A 23,611-nucleotide genomic window follows, 5' to 3' on the forward strand; every position below is an offset into this window, starting at 1 on the left:
CCCTTTATTTGAGGCCCTTGGGCAAGTCTTAAAATGGCTCTATACCTCAGTTTTCTCATTCATTAAATGGGGATAATAACAGTGTTTGTCTCTTAAATTTCCTGGGAGGATTAAAATTCGTTTATATATGTAAAGTGCTTGCAACAGTGCCCATTACATAGTAAGCACTAAGTCAGTGTTAGCTTTTATTATTATTAATTTTATATTAATTATAATATAATAATTACATATACTAATATAGTCATTATAATATTAACTATGACTGTTACCATTGTCTCCACCTTAGTTTCTCCTGTATTGTTCCCTTTGCTCTCACCCCTCTTTAGCACACTCTCACCCTATTACTACATCCCTTAATCCTGCATGTACTGACCTAGGAGTACATGGGTTGCAGCAATTATTTAGAATATAAACATTAAAAATAGTCTTACTTTGCTACTGCTTTTTAAGTCGAGAGAATGTGCATGTTCAAATGCCTCAGTCAAAATTAAGTTAAAAATACTGATGACATATTTATTGCTTATTGTAAATATGCATGTGAGGCCGGTGATATCTTGTTGTAAGTCCTGGAAATACTTATTTGCTAGTCAGCTGCAGTGAAGGTACTCTGGCTGACTTTGAACTCTTTCACTAAAAGAGCTGTTACTCTTGAAGTAACAGGTCCACGCCTTTAGCATTAGTTTAGTGAAAATCAACACAGTGAACAAAGTTCAACATCAATTAGTGAAGCTGGTACATATTACTGAATACAGGTAAACTCTTGTACTTTTTGCTGTTGTTTTTCTTTGTTTTGTGGAATATTGACAAACTTCTCTTGACTTTAGTGTATCTTTTTCTGAGTTCTCCCATGTACACTCTAGAACAGCGGTTCTCAACCTGTGGTTCGCGACCCCTTTGGGGGCCAAACGACCCTTTCACAGGGGTCGCCTAAGACCATCGGAAAAGACATATGTAATTACATATTATTTTGTGATTAATCACTACGCTTTAATTATGTCCAATTTGTAACAATGAAATCGGGGGTCACCACAACATGAGGAACTGTACTAAAGGGTCACGGCATTAGGAAGGTTGAGAACCACCTCTCTGGAATGTCCCATGTACAGGGACCATGCTTGATGTTCTTTTTCCCCCTCCCTTCCTTTTTCCTTTCTTCCTGTTTCTTTAATTTCCTTGTTTCCTTACTACAGTAAAATTGACCTTGTTATAGTTTTGGGGCTATGGTAGAATTTCAAATACTTGTTATTTTTGAGCATTTTGAAAAAAAAGAAAAGACCAGTAACCATGCTAAAGTAGGTCTGAGACTGAAAAAAAATCTGGTGGGAGGTAGAGGAGGGAAGATGGAATTTAAAAGTGGTGCATTGAGGTAGACACTCCTGACAAATGCTCATGTGGCTCCTTCCTTGTGGCGTGGTCATGCTTACTGCCAGGACAGTATCTAGAGATACAAATCTTTGATGTGAACTGTTTTAGGAATTTCTGTGGGTCTGTGTCCTTTCGCAAATTTTTCCTTCTGTCTTTTGTCTTTGCTCTTGGGACCTTGGGAGTGGTTTGTGGAAAATGCTTTTTGTCTAGCAGGTCTATGAAGCTCATGCCCCAAAGGAGGAAGTGATAAATGAAAGTGTTATTGTCTTAGCAAAAATCACACACTGTGACATGAAAGGGAGTATTGCTCACTACTGTCATATCCAGTTTCATGTTCAGACATTCTTATTGATAGAGTCATTTAATCAGAGGTTTTTCTTCTGTAGGAATTTTTCTGCCCGGGTTTTCAAGATCTCCATCAAATATCCATATATGGTCTGTAGGTAAACCAAAAACCTTCATAGTTTTTTTTTTTATGTTCAATAAGCATTTTTTTTTAAATTTTGTTTTATTGCTTAAAGTATTACAAAGAGTATTACATATGTCTCCTTTTTTCCCCCTTGAAGCCTTCATAGTTTTGAGAAGCAATGGCTATTTTGCACCTAGAAATAAAAATTCTCAGTTTTTCATATTTTGTTTTTTAAGAATATGCAGTTAATAGTCCTAACTTAAAAAAAATACCCATTTTTTGCTAACTGCTCAGTTTCAGACTTAAAATCTATTACAATGTTATTTTTTGCTTAAATAACACAATAGTTAGAAAGGGGAGAAAAAGGAATCTAAAGGCGGTATTTTGATTTGTCCAATAGTGTTGAATTTAAGCCTGGTCTTTTTTTTTTAAGTATCAAGCAAGCACATTGACTTGGCTTTTTAAATTTATTATTATTCAAGAGTTTTTAAAAATAGAGTATGACTGTAAGCCAGTTGTAGCATTTACCAATTCTCGTGGTGTAAATATTTCCATATTGCTAATTTCAAGCTTCAAATGTGATTGTCACTAAACATGTTTGGAAGAGATATTAACAATGGCGTTTTAATAAAAATAAATATATATTTTATTGATTTTTTTACAGAGAGGAAGGGAGAGGGATAGAGAGTTAGAAACACGGATGAGAGAGAAACATTGATCAGCTGCCTCCTGCACACCCCCTACTGGGGATGTGCCCGCAACCAAGGTACATGCCCTTGACCGGAATCGAACCTGGGACCCTTGAGTCCGCAGGCCGACGCTCTATCCACTGAGCCAAACTGGTCAGGGCTAACAATGGCTTTTATGAGCCAGTATAAGCTAGCTCCCTACACCCCTAGCCCAGTGTAGCCAGAATTTCAATTTTGAAGCAAGAAATCTGAATTTTTATAAAACTTTTCAATTTTTGAAATACTGTGTAGGCTGAACAAAATACATTAATAAACTGAATCATACTCACAAGCTGCCAGTTTACAACCTCTGGAGATAAACAGATAATACTTGTCTTAGAAATCTTATTAGAAATCAATTTTTGCTACTTTATAGTTAAACTGCAGATGTTTAAGCAGTAGTTCCACTGGTATTTTTCTAAACTAACAGTTTTTCAATGTGTGTTTAATATTTGTAACAGGTAAAAAATGTACAGTTCAGAAATTTGTCTTTGATAATAAAAGCAATAAATATACTTGGAATTTCTAAAGCTGATTAGCTAGATTTGCCATCTGCGGCAGTTGTTTTTTATAAATGGACTAGAGGCCCGATGCACGAAATTCGTGCAAGCGTAGGCCTTCCTTCCCCCTGCTGCTGGCACTGGCTTCCCTCTGGCACCTGGGACCTGGGCTTCCCTCCAGCTGCTGGCAGGCACCCAGGACCCGGGCTTCCCTTGCGGCCCTGGCTTCATCTGGAAGGTCGTCTGGAAGGACGTCCGGTCTAATGAGCATATTATGCTTTTATTATTAAGATTATTTGTAACAGTGAAAGATAGAAAACACCAATCTAATATATAGAAGTTGTAAATTGCTCTATAGTAAAAGCCTATCTTAGCTTTTTGGTCTGTATTGGCTTGGATAATATGTTTTTCTTTTTTTAAATGATACTTTTGATTCTTACTTTGGAGTATTTTCAAAGCACTTTTATAATGTTATTCTGTAGTCCTACTCTCAGGGCTAGGAGGAGGTTGGTGATGCTTTGCAAACTTGACTCAGGGTTCAGAACTTTGTAGTGAGTGTCTAAGCTGAGGCTGGGATTCAGGCCTGTTGTCTCAGGATCCACATTTCTCTCCACCACACTGCTGAGGATGTCAAAAAGATTCAAAGATTATGCCCTCTTTAGAACTGTCTAGCCCTCCAATTGTGGTTAAGGAGTAGGTGGAGGATGTGGCTAAGAGAATGGTCATTGTCTGATGAATAGGAGAATTGACAGAACAAAGCAGAGTGGCTTCTTAAGGGTTCTATCATATTACAGTCTTCTAGCATATGAAAACATATTTGTGGATATGTTAGAATGCAGATCATATGCAAATGTGCCAAATTAAGGACATATGAGAATTTGGATATATGATACATTGTATCATCAAAGGCTGGTTATGTGGGTGTACCTTTGAGGTCTCTTAGAGGTGATGTTGAAAAGCCCCACACGTCTATAATTTGCAGCTTAGATCTTAAAACCTGTCCAGGTTGTGCCATGTGGCCAGTTGCTGATGAGTTCTGAATGTGATAAAAGTTAGTGATGTTCTCAAATCAGTTTACTTGATTTTAATCGCTGGTGAGATGTATTAAACAGGCGAGATAGACCAGGTGTTTATATATAGTGAATATTCTCATTGTTTCTCTTTCTGTGAAGTGACTCCCAAATTAGTCAAGATGGCCTTTATATTTGCCCAATGCATTTTGTGTGTGTTGGTGGGAGGAGGGGGCAGGGAAGTGTGAAAAGAACGTGTTTGTCATACAAACTTAACTTTGAGCTGAATTCCCTACCAGTGGTCGGCAAACTGCGGCTTGGCAAACCGCGGCTCGCGAGTCACATGCGGCTCTTTGACCCCTCGAGTGTGGCTCTTCCACAAAATACCAACTTCTGCACTTGGGCCACAAAGTTTCAATCGCACTGTACGTGCTCGCCCCCACGTGGTATTCTGTGGAAGAGCCACACTCAAGGGGCCAAGAGCCGCATGTGGCTCACGAGCCGCGGTTTGCTGACCACGCGCCTAAGCCTCTTCCAATCAGATTGCTGCCCACAGACTACTCGTGCCACTGGGCAGGCTTTAGCATGTGTAACGTGTGTCTTCTCACTAGACTGTTCCATGAGGGCAGAGACTCCATCACTTTTTGCCACTATCTTTCTAGCACCTCACACGCTGACTGAACGAAGTAATCGATCAGTAAGTATTTGCTGAGTGAAAACAATGAAATGTAAATGCAGTATTTTTAAGACTTTTAAATAGAATTAGCATATAAAAATATAGAATGTGTTTTCTCTCTCTTGGTGTTCTTAGAGTTGTTTTTTGTTTTTCATCACGGAGTTGGTTTTTGTTAATTGGCACAGCAGTTCTTGGCACTGGTGGATGCGTATTCATTGTATGAATTTTTGCTTGAAGTGTAATGACATGACACATGTTTTACCTGCTGAATCATTTGGTCACTGACATCGTGATTTCTTGTCCTAATCCACACCTGGCTTTACGCCTTTCCCCAGAACTCCCACGAGGACTCACTAAAAAGAGTCACCACTAAAGAACTCAATCATGGACTGCATTCAGTGAGTCTCCCCTGGTATTCTGGGAACTGTTCCACAGAAGCTCAGCGAGCAGCTCAGTGTGACATGGCCAGACAAAAATCATCATCAGATTCACCTTTACATTCTTAGGTGTCAGTCATTCAGAATGATCAGCTATAGGCAGAGTGTGCAAGTTAATTTATTTCTTTCTCATTCCAGGCCTGGTTTATAACCTGTTGTTGTATGCAGGGCTGTTTTATATGGTTCTGTGACGTAAAGGCTCTAGGAAACTACCATGATTATAAACTTGGAAAAAGGCCTAAAATTTCACTAGGAGAGATTCATTCCTTTAGCTCCAAGGCTTTGGGTCTTCATTAATTTTCTATTAAAATCTGTATATACTGGAAAAGGAAACATCATGAGCAATCTTTACTTGACACCATTTTTGGCAATTGGGCCATGCATTCCAGCTATTGTTCTACCTCTTTCCTCCTTTCATTGCTGAATTTAAAATATTTGTATTTGAGGTTTCTGCTTCCTACCTACTTCTCTAACCCCTTGTGTTAACGATGTCTACTCCAATTCCTCTATTGATATTGTTGTTAAAGGCTAATTTCTTTGTAAAAAATATTTTTATTGATTTCCGAGAAGAAGGGAGAGGGAGAGATAGTAACATCAATGAGAAACATTGATTGGCTGCCTCCTGTACGCCCCCTACTGGGGATCTAGCCCGCAACCTGGGCATGTGTGTCTTGACTGGGAATCGAACCGTGACCTCCTGGTTCATAGGTTGATGCTCAACCACTGAGCCACAGCAAAGGCTAATTTTTTTCATTGGTTCCAAGATTCTCACTCTCATCCTCCTTGACCTCACTTGGCTATTTGACATGCATTCAACACTATTTCTTTTAACATGCTCCTCTGTTGGCCTCCAGACCCCACCCTTGTCTGTTATTCTTCTTACCTTTACAACCTATTCTTTTTTTTTTGGTCACTTACTCGTTTGACTCCAGTGCCCTGCCCTTGTCCTCTGCTTTCTCTCTAATTACCTAGTCTAGTCATCCACTTTAATGGTTTCAACCCTGTATTAGTTTTCTATTGCTGCATAATAAATTACACAAATGTAACTTAAAAATAGCAAAAAGTCATTATCTCATAGTTTCCATGGGCGAGGAGTCCAGGAAAGGCTGGATCCTGTGCTTGGGTCTTAAAAGGCTGCAATCAGAGTGTCTACTGGGTTGCATCTCATGGTCCTCTCCCGAACTCATTCAGGCTGTTGGCAGAATACAGCTCCTGTGTCTGTAGCGTTCTTGGAGGCTGCATCTTCGAGGCCAGGGGAAGCATGTCTCTCTGAGCTTCACCTTCTTTTAAGATTCTTTGGATTAGATCAGGCCCACCCAACAAATCTCCCTTTTGAGTAGAGGTCCCTAGGGCATAAAGGCAGACAGAGGTGATCAGAAATAAAGGTAAACAGTGGCAAATAGAGAATTGTAGAAGGTACCCTGAATTAGCATAATTGAACAAGTGTATGCAGTTCTTCCCAAAATGAACCACAACCGTGTGTGTGTGTGTTTGTGTGTGTGTGTGTGTGTGTTTGTGTGTGTGTGTGTGTGTGTGCGCGTGCACGCGTAGAAGAAACAGCTCTGGGCTCCATGGAACAATGAAGGAGATCTGCAGGGGTCAGTGGGTATAAGCCTTTATTCAACTTCTTAACCTTTGAACTGCCTACCTTCCCTTTTAAGACCTTTTGGATCCCTGTTACAGCCTCACCCAATCCCCTGTTATGACTAAAAGGAAGAGTTGTTATTTCATCTCTGAACTCATCCATGAATTTTTAGCATCACCATATACTCACTTTTAGGCCCCTGAAGATTCCCTTATTATTTCTTAAGTCACCTTTGTTGCTTTTCTCACCCTGAATATGAGGCCACAGGGCCTGGCATTGTTATCTAACTCAGCCTCTATTTTTGTTTACCCAGTCGGCATATGGTAAAAGAATGAGTGGTCTTGTTCTTTGTGACTCTAGTGGCCAAAGCCAGGGTTTAGAAAGAGAGAGGCAAATATCAGCCTATTTTTATTCTATGAAGATGCCTTTTCCTATTCTGCTTTTCTGTAGGGATTGCATCCACCTTTTCTCTTTCTCACTTGAACTATTTCTTTTTCTTCATTGAGCTTCTCCTCCCAAATTAGAGAAAAACTGTGTCATTCATTCATTATTTACTGGTTAATAATTGCCGAGTGCCTACAGTATGTCTCAGGTAGTGTTCCTGCCACTTGACAGAGAGCAACAAACAAATCAGACACATTCTTTCCCTCCCTAATCTTCCGTTCTAGTGGACAGAGAGACAGAAGAGGAAGCGACTTCATCTCAGCGAGTTAGGGAAGACTTCACTGAGAGATGACATTTTTTCCCCTTAATCCTTCACTCGCACTTTCTTACTTATTCTCTTCTGTCTTGCTTAAGACTCCACACCTTCAATTAATTCTTTTTTCTAGTATATTTAAATGAACTTTAGGATTTTTTTTCATCCTCAAAAATAAAACTTTTATCTTCCTCCTTACCTGCTTGAACTACTGTCCAGTCTCTCTCCTTCCCCCTTTACACAGCCTCTAAAATACAGGCCAGTGTGGCTCAGTTGGTTGGGTGTCATCCTGTGCACAGAGGGTCGCTGGGTCGATTCCCAGTTGCAGGCTCAGTCCCTAGTGGGGGGAGGGGGGAGAGGGGTGACTGATCGATGTTTCACTTTCACATAATGTTTCTCTCCTTCTCCCTTCCTCTTTCTCTAAAAAAAAAATAAATAAAAGAAATCAATAAAAAGTCTTTTTTTTAAAAAAATTGTTTTATTGCTTAAAGTATTACAAAGGGTATAACATATGTGTCCTTTTTATTCCCCCCACCCTTGACAATCCCCTGGCCTCCCCTATCCCCCAGTGTCTTATGTCCATTGGTTATGCTCATATGCATGCATACAAGTCCTTCGGTTGATCTCTTACCCCCCTCCCTCCTGCCCCCCAACCCTCCCCGGCCTTCCCGCGGCAGTTTGACAATCAGTTTGAGGCAGCTCTGCCTCTGTATCTATTATTGTTCATAAGTTTATAATGGTCTTTATTATCCCTGAATGAGTGAGATCATGTGGTATTTTTCCTTCATTGACTAGCTTATTTCACTTAGCATAATGCTCTCCAGAAAATATTTTTGCAGCTCCCACATCCTTTTCATTCATTCCTCAGACCCCTTTAATCTGGCTCTTGTCCCTGCTGCTTTATTGATATTGCATCTTAGTGATCATCTGTGATCTTCTGGTCATTACATCTAATGCCTTGTTTCAGTTTTTATTTCCAATCATTAACTAATTTGTTCAAAAATACCCAATACTTTTCTATCTCTGCTGTGACTTTGTTCACAATTTTGCTTTCAAATGGGAGGCCCTTTCCTTTTTTTTTTTTTTTTTAACATGACTAAATTCTCGTTATCAAAGGGTCAGCTCAAATGGCACTTTTTATCCCTACTTGATGGCACTGTTATTTTTCTTTTGGATTTTAACCTTGAGAAACTCTGTTTTATTGATTTTGGGACCTTCCAGGACACCTGACAGAGTGCCTTGCATATAATAAGTGCTTATTAATTATCTGCTAAATGCAGGAAGGAAGCAATAAACAAAAGTAACTTTCATCTTGTTCTTAGAACTTCTTTTTAAACCTAGTGTTGCAGAACAAAGCACTATTTTATTCTAAAAACAGACATCTTAAAGAACTAAGTTATTTGAAATGTAAGACCATATTTGAAGAAGACTTTTGAAATTGAACAAATGGAATCACAGAGATAAATAAATAATGTCATTAAATGTTACTTTTCTACATTTCCACTTACTCATCACATTTTTTAGTTGTTAATAACTACTTTTTGAGAATAATGATTGATTGGGTCACTGGTTCATGGTAAGAAATATGTTTGATGTATTATCTTAAACATGCTTTTGAAATTCTGTCTCTCTTTGCTGTCTGGTCATACCTCTGGCATTTGATATCCAATTTCCTTATATATCTGATTTTGACTAAGATGGATTGGAAAAATTATTCTGAGTATAATGCAACTATGTCTTCATTTAGAGTTTATTATATAAAATAAACATAAATATTATTTGACTATCATTAGTGATAATTCAGAGGAATGTGAAATGTGTGTGTTCTTTTCATTAAGTTAAAAATTGTTATGAAGAGGATATGATAATGTTTTCTCTTTGCTAAGTAAATAAATGTAGAGATTTTAAAGTTAATATAACAGCTCTACTGGTTTTTTAGTGTTTACAGGTAAAATGTTTATAGATTGAAATTTATTTCAAGTTACATTGGAATAGAAGCCAAAACACAGTTGCAGCAAAGCAGAAAACTGTGAATGAGTACTACATTAAATATTATATAATAATTAAAGTCAAACTTAACTGCAGAAAGTTTACCTAATTGAAAAGGATGTTTAATCACTGTTTTTTTCTTTACCAAGTAGGACAGTCCAATAAAACTTTTCCATGACCAAAGTCATTCAGAAATCTTCAGTAATCTGATTATGTATATAATTTGGTATAGATTGCCAGAATCTAGACTAGCTGAATTCAAGTACTGGCTTGATATATAGGTATATCCTTGGGCAGATCACTAAACTGCTCTGTGCCATTTGTACCTAAAATGAGTTAATAGAAGTCCCTTTTTCATACAGTTGTCATGATGATTAAATGAGATAGCTCATATCAAATGCTTAGAACAGGGCACAATAGGTGATTAATAAGTTTTAGCTTTTATCATCAGTAAATACCAAAACTTAATGACAAATGTAGTATGAATAGGTAGAATTCTTATTCTTCTTTCAACTTGAGGTAGTCAGAATAACTTCCCTACCCCTGAATGTTTTTCTCCTTGGCCCTAGTGATTCTGAAGGAATTAGTTTACTTTATGGTGTGAGGGACAAAGTGTAGCGGATTAAATTGCACAGGAATCTTGACATGCAAAGTAATGAAAAAGAGAGCTATCAGGATCTCAACATGTTTTTCTGATGGGAGGATAAATTTCCCTTTTTGAAAGATGTTTTTCATTTATCTTCCAGTATTTTTCCCTGAAAATGCTTTATAGTTGGCAAATGAATGAGGTTGAGTAGAAGACCATGAGAAGAATTATCGATTCAGTTAATGATGTGCTTTCTAAGCAAATGCAGAGGACAGTTGAGTGATCATGGAGGGGTTCCAGTTACTCCAGTATTTTTTTGGGGGGACTTGCAGGGAGTATAAAATGTGAACTCCAGGATATAACCTAGATATATATAAAGTCAAGTGCTACTAGGGTGAGAGGGACTGGGAGCAGAGAGCTTGAGCAGAAGCAGGTACTGTAGTGTGTAGGGATGGCTTAGAGCAGTGATGGCGAACCTATGACACGCGTGTCAGAGGTGACACGCGAACTCATTTTTTTGGTTGATTTTTCTTTGTTAAATGGCATTTAAATGTATAAAATAAATATCAAAAATATGTCTTTGTTTTACTATGGTTGCAAATTGCCGGGAGCCGGTCCATGCTTGCTGTTTCAAGGGACCTGGCATATATGGCATACTGTTCTTAATATGTTTGCTCACCTTCTTGGCACTATGTGTTTTAACCAAGGTCACCTCTCTGAGAAAGGTTGTTTCCCCAGGTAGGGGTTTTCCCCTGAAGTTAGGGAAGGAATAAAACCCCTTAACTAAGTGCCAGGCGGGTAATTAATCACTTTAACTATGAACAATCATGCTTAAGCTACATAATCTTTACTCCCTGGAATGGAGATAAGAAACGCCCTAACCTTTGGAATAGAGATTGATAGGATTGGAATCAACTGGTATAAATACAGATGTAACAAGACAACAGGACACAGAACCTAGACACAGAACCTACACAGAACCTAGAGACAGAACCTAGAGACTGAACATGGCAAAAGATCCTGGACAGAAACTGGCCACAGAACCTAGAGACAGAACCTAGCGAGAGAACCTGGCTGGAGAACCTGGACAGAACCTGGCTGGAGAACCTAGCGAGGGAACATGGCTACAGAACCTGGCTGGAGATCCTAACCAGAACTTTGCTGGAGATCCTGACCAGAACTTGGCTAGAGATCCTGGCTAGGCTGCTGATCAACTGAACGCTGTCTCCGTGTCATTCCTTCTTCGCCGACTCCGTCCACATCTTTGGGGACCCCTGGACCTGCTGGGGTTGGACCCCAGCAGCAAATATCAAAAAATTTCTATATGTGACACGGCACCAGAGTTAAGTTAGGGTTTTTCAAAATGCTGGCACGCCGAGCTCAAAAGGTTCGCCATCACTGGCTTAGAGCATAGAGTGACCTGAGTGTTAGTCATAGCTTTACCATCCACCAACTGTGAGATCCAGAGGAGATACTTAATCTACATGGGCTTAGTTTTCTCATTTGAAAAGTGGGAGTTGTAACACCTACCTCATGTGAGGTAATTTGGTTGTATTCATTGCCTCTTGAAACCTCATATAAAATCCAGGTAATCTAATTATATAAATCAATGGCTTCCCATGACCCTTAGAATAATATCCCAGATCCTTACTTACCCAAGCCTATAGGAACCCATGTGATCTGGCCTTTGCATACCTTTCTGGCCTTACCTTGTACCAATCCCTCTTTTACTTACTATGTTGCAGCTCCAGTGGCCTTCTTTCTCTTCTTGCGTATGGTAAGCTTTTTACCACAATAAAGTCTTTTAATTAGTTGATCTTGTCACCTAGGAAGATTTTCTCTAGATTTTCACATCTTTTCTATGTCTCAGGTTCAATGTTACATTTTCAAAGAGGTCTTCCTAACCAGCTAGACTAGAAGAGCCCTTTCTGTGATTTGATTTCAGTTTCTTCATATCACTTATAATTTCTTGATATTTTCTTCTTTGTGTATATCTGAATGTACCTTACACTAGAATGTAAGCTTCATGAGAATGCAACCATATCTATCTTGTTTTCTGCTCTATCACTTGTACCTAGAATAGTTCCTGGTACATAGTAGGTGTGATGTAAAGATTTTTGAATAAATGAGTGAACCAATGAGGTGCTAGTTGACATTAAAATAAATGGTAGGTCCCTTTCCTTACCCTACGACTCCTATTCTTTTTATGCTTTCCCGTAAGAATGGAATAAGGCATCTAAGGATGAGCCTGGAGCATCCTGTAGTGCCACAAAGAAGAGAGTGCTAAAAGAAAAAAAAAAAAAGACAAGTCAAGACACAAAAAATACATGACAGTGATGGGGAGGATGTCAGGGGACACAGGAACCAACTGAAAGAGCTCCCAATGTCCAAATCTGGAATGATTTGAGCAACAAAATAAAGTAGTATTGCATTATAATCCAAAGTATAAAATAAATAAGTCTGTGCTGATATAAGTAAATGATTGAATAAACAGGGGAGAAGGGACAGATTTCCTGTGCAGAATTCTAAATAATTTATATAGACACTGACCCTCTAGAACAGGGGCCCTCAAACTACGGCCCGCGGGCCACATGCAAATACAAATATTGTATTTGTTCCCGTTTTGTTTTTTTACTTCAAAATAAGATATGTGCAGTGTGCATAGGAATTTGTTCATAGTTTTTTTTTTAAACTATAGTCCGGCCCTCCAACGGTCTGAGGGACAGTGAACTGGCCCCCTGTTTTAAAAGTTTGAGGACCCCTGCTCTAGAAGGAGGATCATAGTCACCCACCTCTTAAGAGGAGAAAAAAAGAGTAAGTTTACAGGGGAGAAACCTGATAAACACGGCCTCACCCAGGTGATCAAGTTCAACACCAAAAGTGATAAATCATGTCGATAGTCTATGCCTTTGATATGATGTGTTGAAAATGGTGCTTACTTTTGTGGTCTTCATTCCAAAACCCCATAATCCCAGTCTAATTATGGGAAAAACATTTAAAAATTCCCAGTTGAGGAACTTTCTGCAAAATACCTCATTACTACTCCTCAAAACTGTCAAGGTCATCAAAAACAAGGAATGCATGATAAACTGTTACAGCCACAGGAGGCTAAGGAGCCAATAACTACATATAATGTATTAGTTATCCTGGATGGTATTGTGGAACAGAAAAAGGACATCAAGTAAAAACTAAGGAAATCTGAACATCTGGATTATAATCATTAACAGTTTAAAAATATGTTTTTATTGAATTTAGAGAGAGAGGAAGGTAGGGAAGGGGAGGGGCATGGTGGGGGGGAAGAGAGAGAGAGGAGAGGAGAGAGAGAGAGAGACAGAAAGAGAGAGAGAAGAGGAGAGAGGAGAGAGGAGAGAGAAAACATCATTTGGGACATGTTTCTTTGTCTCTGCATTTTGGCTGCTTCCCTGTGTTGATAGAGTGGCTTTGTGTGCTAGGTGTCCTATAGGGCCCAGTGGCTCAGCCTCCCCAGTCCCCTGAGGTGGACGCTCTTGGAGCACCCCTTTGTGGGCTGTGTGCACAGTCTTGTTGTAGTTAAGCCTTGATTGCTGTTTGTATCACTGGGAGGAATTGACCTCCAGGTCAACTGGCTGTGAGGACCAGTTGTGTCTACAATGGGAGAACTTCTGTGTTGGAGACACTCTTATGGGGCAGGACTTGCTTCAGTGGGGCTTTGGTGTTCACTGAGTCTGTCCCCTGAGTGTATCTCTTATGGATCTGAAGAGTTGTAATCTGGTGTGGTCTCATTCTGACCCCTGGGTACACTGGCTCTTGGATCTCCAAGGAGGTGCAAAGTAAGCCACTGCCTGAGGCCACCCAGCAGGAGCTACAGAGAGATCTGCAGATTCCTCCTCTTTGTTTGGGGTTTGGAGGTGCCCAGCTGAGGCACAGCTGTGAAGCAATGCAGGCTGCTGAGGAGCCTTAGGCCTTCTTTTGGAAGCTCTGGGGTTCTTTGACCCAGCTGCAGTTTGTTAGGTTTTAGATTGCAAAAGGCCAGGCCATTCATATGCAAAAGCCTCTGTGCACCGCTTGGGTTGGGTTGTAAATTGGGTGGGGTGGGGTCTCAGGGAATCACAGGGTGGTGCAAACAGCAATGGTTGCCTATCGGCCCTGCCCCAGATAGGTCCGCATGTTTCTGTGTCCCGTGGGAGCAATGAACGCTGCGAGTACCTCTGAGGAAAAGCCACCCTTGTTTTCCGGCCCAATGCCAGACAGTCCAGTTTCTCCTCATGTGAGTCTGGGTCCCCAGAGTCTTGCCCGGAACTGGTAATCAGAGCAGTCAGGAGTTTGTATCTCCCTCCCGATTGAAAAAGACCACAGCGTACCCAGTTGCCAGCCCATTTCACGTGTCAACGTACCTCCGCTCTTCTGCACCTCTGCACCTCCTACCAGTCTAGTTGTGCTTTTCTCTTTCCCTCTAGTTGTCGGGCTTCCACTCAGCCAGCCTCCCCGTGGTTCTGGATGATAATTGTTTTGTCTTTTAGTTGTAGTTTGATGTGGTTGTGTGAGGCAGCAAGTTCAGGTGTTTACCTATGCCTCCATCTTGGTTCTTTTCTGTTAATGGCTTAATAGCTTACCCGATATTCAGCCAGAAATCTGCCAGTGGTGAACCTAAGGGGGGGTGGCGAAGGATTAAAGAAAACAGACAAGAGAATACAGTTGGGGCCAGGTGTAAGCCGAGTCTTTATTTTATAGTCAGATCCACGAGGCAAAGCAAGGGCATGGTCAAGATGTTTACAATGTTCTCGTGAGTTTTGAATCTACTTGATTACATGCACCTAAGGACTCTATTAAGCTTTGTTTTGGCAGCACTTGCTGCACCTCCCACAGCCTACATCAGTCAGCCACTTGGGACCACAGGTTCAGACCATAATGTCAAGCTAACAACCATAGCCTTTGGCTATAATTGTGCTGGGAGGGCTTTGCCCTCCAAGCTGGGGCCTGCACGTGGCTTTGCCATGAGAGGACCGTGCCGTGCCCTCTCATTAGTCTGAGGCTTGAACCTGTCCAAACGCTGTAGCCGCTCTCCACATTTTACCATGATCTGCAAGGGCTGGCATGATCTGGCCTCTGTCAGCCTCTCCAATTTCATTCCCTATTTCATTCTTGGAACGCTTCAGTTACATTGGTCTACTGTCAGGTTTTCCCCTCCACCTACCCCAGCCCTCATGCTAATCACTTTCCAGCCTTAGGGCTTTCACACATGTTATTATCTTTGTTTTTAAAGTTCTCTTCCAGCTCCTTTCCCCATATCAGTTTTAATAAGTCCTAGGGGGGCAGGATAATGTCTTTTGCATTTACTTATGTATACCCAGTACCTAGCATAATGCCTTACACAAAGCAGCACTTAGTATTTGTTGAATAAGTAAGACAACAGTAATTAGTCATTCATGTGTTAAAAACTTAGTGTGCAAGCTCCATGTTAGGTGCTGTGAGAAGGTACAAAGGTTTTATAATACATAATTTTTACCCTGAAATAGTTCCCAGTTTAAAAGGAGTGATAGGATAAGATGCTAAATAGTATTGTAACATGGAGGAAGGCACTGTTCCTTTATTTAGCTATCCTATATAATAAAAGGCTAATATGCAAATTGTCCCCTTGTCCGGGAGTTCCACTGGGAGTTCGACCAGGGGGCGGGGTTGGCTGGCCAACTTCCCCCATCCTTTCCCCCAGCCGGCCTGGCCTGACTGCCCTGATTGGGGTGGGCTGGCCAGACGCCACCCATGCATGAATTCATGCACTGGGCCTCTAGTCTGTAATATTAAGGAATTTGACTAGACTTTCCTCAGGCTTGTTTACAGTTAATAGTACATTGGTTAAATTATTTTTCCCAGGCTCCATCCTTGAAGAGTCTGATTCAGCAGATTTAGAGAATTCCCCATGTGATTGTATGGCACAACTAGGTTTAGATACTATTGATCTAGGTCAGTGATGGCGAACCTATGACACGCGTGTCAGAGGTGACACGCGAACTCATTTTTTTGGTTGATTTTTCTTTGTTAAATGGCATTTAAATATATAAAATAAACATCAAAACTATAAGTCTTTGTTTTACGATGGTTGCAAATATCAAAAAACTTCTATATGTGACATGGCACCAGAGTTAAGTTAGGGTTTTTCAAAATGCTGACACGCCGAGCTCAAAAGGTTCTCCATCACTGATCTAGGTCTTTCTAGCTTTTCCATGTTATAATTCGAATTGTAGTACAAGGTTGACTGTGAAAGTGTAGCAGGAGCCAGGCAACTTAAGGTCTTGTACCGTATTTGTTCAGAGGCAGGGAAAATATTTTTGTGCTTCAGTGATGTGAGAACTGAATGGATAAGATCACATTGAAATGGACTTTGAAAACTGGATAGAGATATGGGAAAATGCAGAAATGAAGCATGACTGGGGTTTAGTCCACAGTTTAGTTAGAGGCCAGAATATATGCAAGAGAGTGGGGTTTGCAGATGGTGAAATTACCCATTTTGATGCAATGGACCGTAGTTCTAGTCTTGTTTTCCCCAATTTGCCTATCATACTTGGTTGTCCTTTTGGAGATGGAAGATTCTATTATTGCAGCTTGATCCTCATTTGGTAGGAGTGAAACATGTGGTGACCGATATCTTGAAGCTGCTTTGGGCAATAATTGTGTGTCTTCTTACTCAGTCCTTTAGGGACTCTGCCCTTTGAGATCCACTTTGACCACCCCATTGGTTTTCTGGTCAGAAACAAAGAATGTTAGGATCCACTATGCTAACTAAAATAATAGTTTTGCTGTCAGAATGATTATTATTAAATCAAAGATGGCTTTTTTTTTTTGGTTTAGATGAAACCACATAAAGGCAACATTCTGAGTAAATTATATAGCATCCACATGATGAAATAATGAGCCTAAGTTTAGACGATGAAAATAATGATACAATGCAATATTTAGAATGGATATACAGTATGTACTTATTAACCAAAAAGTCACATCCTATGTTCATTTGAGTTTTGCAAAATTTGTCATTGCCAGGAAGCCTCTGTTTTTTTTTTTATACATAATCACATCATAGCTGTTGACTTTCTCCCCCTTCTCCTGACTTAAAAAAATCCTTCTAAATAGTAGATTACTTTCAGATCGGCAATACCCCTTTTAAACATTGGGTTACTAAGTTTAGCCCAGTGCTCTCTTTTTTCAAAGTATAATTCATTTCCCTCCAACTTTGCCTCTGAGTATTTACTGATAAATCATACTTTCTTTTTGGATGACATCTGGCTTCAAATCTTATTTAATCTGTTTGCCCAGTGGGAGCACGCTAGTTCTGAAATGCTTGCTGTTTTCGTGAGTCAGCACTGTGTGGAGAAAATGGATATAGTATTCCATTTAGAAAGAGTCTGTGAGATGAGTTCTGACTCTTTATTCAAACTAACTCTAAATGGGGCTGCTTTTATTAAACAGTTGTCAAAGACAGCTATCAAGGTGGGGACAGAAACACAGAAGCCAAAATTGAGAAGAAAGAATGAGGTAGTGGGCAAGATAGCCAGGTACAGTCCACCCCATGCATACCCCTCGCAGTTGTCTCGGGTCAGTCTAGGATTTAAGACTAACCTGTGCTCATCCAGTCAGCCCACTATCTCATGCAGCCCTTGCTGATGTGGATGTATTAATTATCAGTTGACCCTGACATTAGAGAAGTGGGAATACTAAGCCTGTTGTGATTGTTTGCAAAGAATTACTTTTATTAATGTGAACTAGAGGCCTGATGCACGAAATTTGTGCAAGAGTAGGCCTTCCTTCCCCCAGCTGCCACCATCGGCTTCCCTCTGGCACCCGGGACCGGGCCTTCCCTTGCAGCCCCGGCTTAGTCCAGAAGGTCATCCAGAAGGACATCTGGTTTAATTAGCATATTACGCTTTTATTATTATAGATTCTTTGCCTCCAGTAGCAGTAGAGCACCTTAGAGGATGTTTTACCCTAATGTATTTGAAAGAAACAACCTCCCCCTGACCCATCCCCCCTCCCCCCAAAACAACAACAACAACAACAACAACAACAACATGGCTAGATTAACGAAGATCCTTTCTTATAGGTAAGAAAATAGAAAGACCTTAGACTGGAGAAAATTTCCTCAATTTCACAGGAAAATTACTACTATTGCATCCCTGCTGTATTTTATCTGCCAGACTTTTAAGAAAAAGACTAGGGTCAGAAGTGTAGAGAACTTGGAAGCAAAGTTAAGACTATTTACTATTTTGCAAATTGTGTTCTGTGTTCATGTTGCGCAGGGTGGCATTGCAGGTCTGCCTCTGCGTCAGTCAGAGCACATGGGGGTATTATGTGCATATAGAGGGTGTCCCCAAAAATGTATACCCACTTTGACAGCTAATGCTCAATTTGGAAAATGAAATGTATTGTAATAAAGACTGCCTTCATAATTATTCAAAGTGTGTATTCATTTTTGGGGGTATATATTAGGGTTTCCTGTATTATGTGGTTGGATATAGGAGTTCTGCTCTTTTATAAAAAGCTTAAAAATTGAAAATTGGTTTGGGTCAAATGCCAAAGATACAGAGAATGTACCTGAAAAATCAAAGTAGTTAAATTATATACCTACAGTGGTACAACTATTTAGAGGTAGACTGAAATGAGAAACCATGAACCTGGACTTCCCATCCAGTGCATTTTTACTACAAAATGTTGATTTGGTTTCCCATTTTGAAAGACACAGAAGTGATCTGTGAAATGGTGATTAACATTAGGCAGCCCCAGGCAGCCCTGGAATGCTCCATGGTTCAAATGCCCAAGACCAGATGGAGGTCCAGAAGTGGATGACTCAAAGTTTATTAGTTTTGCCACCTGGGCGGTACAGCCGAACCAGCTGCCATAAGGCAGTTCCAATTTCAACAGAGCAGTAAATGAACATAAAAGTCAGTGTAAATCCCAAGAATACGCTAAAGGAGAATGGCTGCCGCTGCAAGGGGATTCATTCAGGCCGAGCCCTATTGATGGCCCTGGTAGGAGGCACCAGGCAGAGGGCAGTCACAGGTTGTGGCACCGAGCCTTGAAAAGTCACCCGTTGAGTTGTGCAGGAGTCAGCCTCAATGTGGAATATATTTGACTTGCTGGCTTGATAGATTGCTAGTCACATCTGATGATTTATAATGAGAAAAGCAAGCCCATGCTCTGTCTTGATGATGTTAGAAGTCAAGATTTCCTTTTTTCTGGAAACTGAAAAGTTATTAGGTCACCTCCTTTCCATAGTTCTGGGCCCTCAAAGGCATGGCTTCTCACTGGAACATAGTTTCTTGTGGCAGATCTTCAGGGAGCAAGTTATTATCTTCATGCTATCCTTATATGGAGTTGGATTATTGTGGGTTTTCAAGACCTGCATATGAAATGTTGCACGAGTCAGTTTTAGATAACCCCTTTAATAGAACTATGCTTCTTGAACATGGAAATAAGTATAATAATGAGGCCAGAAGCAAGTTGGGAAAGTTACAGTACTTTTTGTTTAAATGAGGGTGATTCACGCTGAATAAAAATCAATAAATAATCCTGATTCTCTGTGTTAGTAAAAATGCTTTAGGCAGCAAGGAACAGAAAACTTGACTAAACGGACTTAAAAACAAAATAGAGGTTAGTTAGTTTTTTATCTATATCTGTAATGACAAGTTTAGAGGGATGTGCCTCCTGACTTTGGTTCACCTGCTCAGTGATGACACAGTCTCATTTTGTGTCATCTTGATGGAAAGTAAAAGGGCCGGAGGAGCGGGGAAGGGAATGTATGATTGCTGATTTATTTTGCTCAGGCTTTGATGCTAAAAGCTTGACCAGGTTCCACCTGCTGGGGCAACTTCTGCCTTCAGGTGATCTTTTCAGGAGCTAAGTGTTTCTGTATTTATACTTCTCAGGTGACCATTACTCATGCACTAATATAACACTGCTCTTCCTTGCTTTGTATGATGAAAGGTGATGCCTGCATATTTTCTAACCTGTTGGGAGTTTCTTTTTTTCTCTCTCATCTTCTGCAATGACATTAAGTGAAATCAAATCAGAACTTTCATATTATAACCTTTTGTCAATGAGTGAGTATAGATACACTGGCTTTTTTTTTCTTTTTCTTCTAATAGGTGGCATGTTTAACCCAGGTAGCTGCTAATTACCTTATTGGCCAAAAAGAAGCGAAACGTTGGGGCACAGCTCATGGCAGTATTGTTCCCTACCAGGTAAGAATACAAGAATATAGCGTTGGGCTACTATAACCTGCAATTTTGTATGGTATGAGTTTGTGAAATGATTTCCTTAAAAAAAACATTCAGAATATTCTGTCATATATCTTTGTCTAACTATAACAAGGTTCTGTTGTTCACTGTAAATGCTGTGTTTTGCACATTTCTTCATCAGAAGATTAGTAACAGGACACTTAAATGGATCAAAGAAACTTGCTGAAAGTGAGTAACTATTGGACTCAGGATGGTTTGCTTTATTTTTTTCTTTTTTCACCCAAAAGAGGCACTAATTGTATCCATTTGAGAAAGTGTGGTTTGTTCACTATGTCACTTATAAACCAAATGTTACCTACCCCGGTTGACAATAATATTCTCACAGGGTTGGAGTAAAATGAAAATTTGCCTGTGACAGATCTTCATTTTTGAGCAAAGCAGATGGTTCAGGAACTGCTGTTCTTTATTAAGTGTCTAAACTTGTCCTTAGAAATTCTTGACTTTGGCTAGTGTGAATGAAGTGGGAAGGAACTGTGATCTTTCAAAAATAAAAACAAAAAACTCCAACTCTTCTTCCAAACCCCTAACCTTTGCTTAGCCCAGTTGTATCATAGCTCATTGTATTTGCTAAGGTATTTGTCATATCCTCCGCATTATGTTGTAAGTTTAGGAGTAGAGGTGTCTTTTTCATGGTGTCCTTTTTTATACCTAGTAGAAGCACATACTAGATATTATAAAATTTCTGTTGAATAAGGGAGTGAACTTTGCTATAGTCATTTTAGTGCTAGTGTTCTTAACAGAACTCATAAAAGTCAGCATTTTCCATTTGTCGGGAAACCCATCAACACTGCTAATCATCCTTTTAGTTTTAAGAACAGTATTTCCTCGGGCAAAACTAGTTTCATTTCAGTTTTTTAATACAGATCTGAAGAAAGTGGTGACCCAATATGATTCCACAATTCTCTCTCTATTTCTGTTTATGGTCTTTATGCCTGAGACATCACTATGATTTTCCTGTAGAGCCGCGCTCTCTCTTTTGAGCACATTTAGTTAATCTCTTGGCAGAGTTACAGTTGTGGAGATGTTTTCTTTAGTTCCTTCCCTCTTTTCTCCCAACGTGGTTTTGTGACCACCATGGGTTACATTTTGCTTCCCGTCTCCTTAGCCTTTTGCGTTTGCTCTACCCTTTTAGCCAAACCTACCTCCTGTCACAAAAGTGGTCTTTTGGACTAGTTAGAGGTGGTCAAATTCAGCCTTCTCATTTTTCAGGTAAGACATCTTGAACTTAGATTGGTTAGATGGACTCCAACTCTGACCTCGTGCCTCCTTGTGGAGTTTTCTTTCAGACCCTGCTACCTTTGATAGGAGAGTGTGTGATTCCAGTTTCCTCCTTCTACTCCACCCCACCCCTGCTCCACCAAACTGGCTCCTAGCTAAGGGGTCTCATCAGCTAATTAATTTATGCTCATCATTAATAATGGAAATCCCTGTCAAGGGCATTTTTAACAGAGGACAATGCTAGAACCCTTGGGAATTCATCTCAAATAATGTCTGTCTCGGCTTCACTTTTTTTTCTCTTTAAAAAAAATTCTTTATTAGTTAAGGTATTACAAATATGTCCTCATCCCCCCCATTAAACTCCCATCCCCCCCCCCCCCCCCAATGCTCTCATCCCCCTGTTGTCCATGTCCATTGGCTTGGCTTATATGCATTTGGCTTCACTTTTTGATGTGTATGGAGAAAGCATTTATGAGTTGGAAGGTTTTACAGTGTAGTTCCTACTCACGTTACATAGCGAGGGGTTCATGCATGTGTTCAAGTATAAGGTTTACAGTTTATCTTTCACTTATTTTAAAAAATAGAATGTACTTTTTAAAAGTTTTGTAAAGACTTCAGTTATCCACCCTGGTGTTTGTACCAGAGCTCTGGCATCTTGGTTGTTTTCTCAATTACTTCATTGTGATGTGAAAAGAAATTTACAATCTTTGGCTTTTGTAATTGTAGTTAAAAGATGTAAGTGTCTGTGTATGTGCGCACGCGTGTGCTCATGTGCGCGCTTTTGTTTTTTGAAGACACAAATGTACGTCTTCGGCTTGAATTGTCCCAGTGACATAAAATGGATAATGTGCTTATTTGATCTAGTTGGTTGCAGCTTTATTATTAGTAAGAAGAGGAGATCTGCTAGGGTCTTTCCTCAGGAGCCCAGAATTAATTTGTTTTCTCTTGGTAAAGTTCAGCACTATGACTAAGGAACAAATACAAATGTAGCTCAAATGAGACTAGCATACCAAGATAGGTCCTAGATACACTTGTAGAACCTGATCTGTTTACAATTTTAGAAATATATTTGGAAAATATTTTTATGGGTGAATGCGAGGATAATTATAATTAATTTTATATAATAATTATTGTTTGTATCTAGTTTGAGTTTTCTGAGTTTCAATATGAAGGTCTACGATGGAAGACTCTGGTGGTCTTAGGAATTAGTTAAGAGGCCCAGTCCACTCTCCTCTATTCTTGCTGAATCCTATCTGAAAGATCATAGACCTTGAATGCATGGAATGTAAATGTCTGGAAAGTATTCTATGCCTGCACTCAAGCAATAGATATGGGTAGAAGAAAACATAAATACAACCTAACTCAGAATTTATGACTGCCTCTCTCAAATTTCTCCCAGCTTTACCCAGCTATCCTACATATTTACTTCTGGAATGACTATTTCACACCTCCTCTCTCCTCAAGTCTTTCCCCTCTCTCCTCACCTTTACCTTCTTATTTCACTCAAAAGTGATGCAATCAGAAGAGAACTACTACATCTTTTCTTTATAGTACCTCCCAAACTTCTACATGTGTCTTCATAAGTAGTTCATTTCATTCCCTTCTATCACAATGGATGAATTGTCCCTTTCCTGCACGTCATCTCCTCTATCACTTACATTACCCAGTGTCCGTGGATAAACATGTGATCATATCTTTCACCATAAATAATCCCAGAAACCTTCTGTGGATTCCATGGCACGTCTTTTTCCATCTCTCATCCCATTTCTCCATGTTCTCTATTACAACACTCCTCAAAAGAGTTTTGGGTGGTGTCTGCTGGAAGGAAGCACTCCACCATTTATACTACAATACAATTGGTGCCTCTCAGGCAGAGAGATTTTACAGTACTCTGAGGCCTCAGAAATTTGGGTGCTTGGAAAAGTTGACTTTCTGAGCAGTTCATTAATAAGAATAATCTTTTTTTTTTTTTTTGAGCCTTTCAAATGTAGAAACTTCAAGTGGAATTTTCCCCAATGGCCTGATAATTTACATGGGGAATTTCTTTTAATTTCCTCCCCCCCACCAATAGCTTCTAATTTAAGAAATTGAAGAAAACAGTTATTCAGATGATTAAGTAAAACCCAGTTTCCCTTTCTTCAGTTGG

At 39.8% G+C, this 23,611-nt stretch overlaps 1 protein-coding gene across 5 annotated transcripts in view; it reads left to right on the forward strand.

Moving 5' to 3' along the window:
• The window catches only part of SUGCT (succinyl-CoA:glutarate-CoA transferase), a 576,570-nt gene that overhangs the window by 85,831 nt on the left and 467,128 nt on the right, over positions 1 to 23,611 (forward strand). For all 5 annotated transcript variants that reach the window (XM_059655740.1, XM_059655742.1, XM_059655741.1 and 2 more), the window contains one exon: positions 20,095 to 20,190. In XM_059655740.1, coding sequence (XP_059511723.1) covers positions 20,095 to 20,190 — 96 coding nt within the window. The remainder of the gene's footprint in view (positions 1 to 20,094; positions 20,191 to 23,611) is intronic.

The sequence above is a fragment of the Myotis daubentonii genome, chromosome 10, assembly GCF_963259705.1.
Source record: "Myotis daubentonii chromosome 10, mMyoDau2.1, whole genome shotgun sequence".
In the NCBI taxonomy this organism is placed as follows: domain Eukaryota; kingdom Metazoa; phylum Chordata; class Mammalia; order Chiroptera; family Vespertilionidae; genus Myotis; species Myotis daubentonii.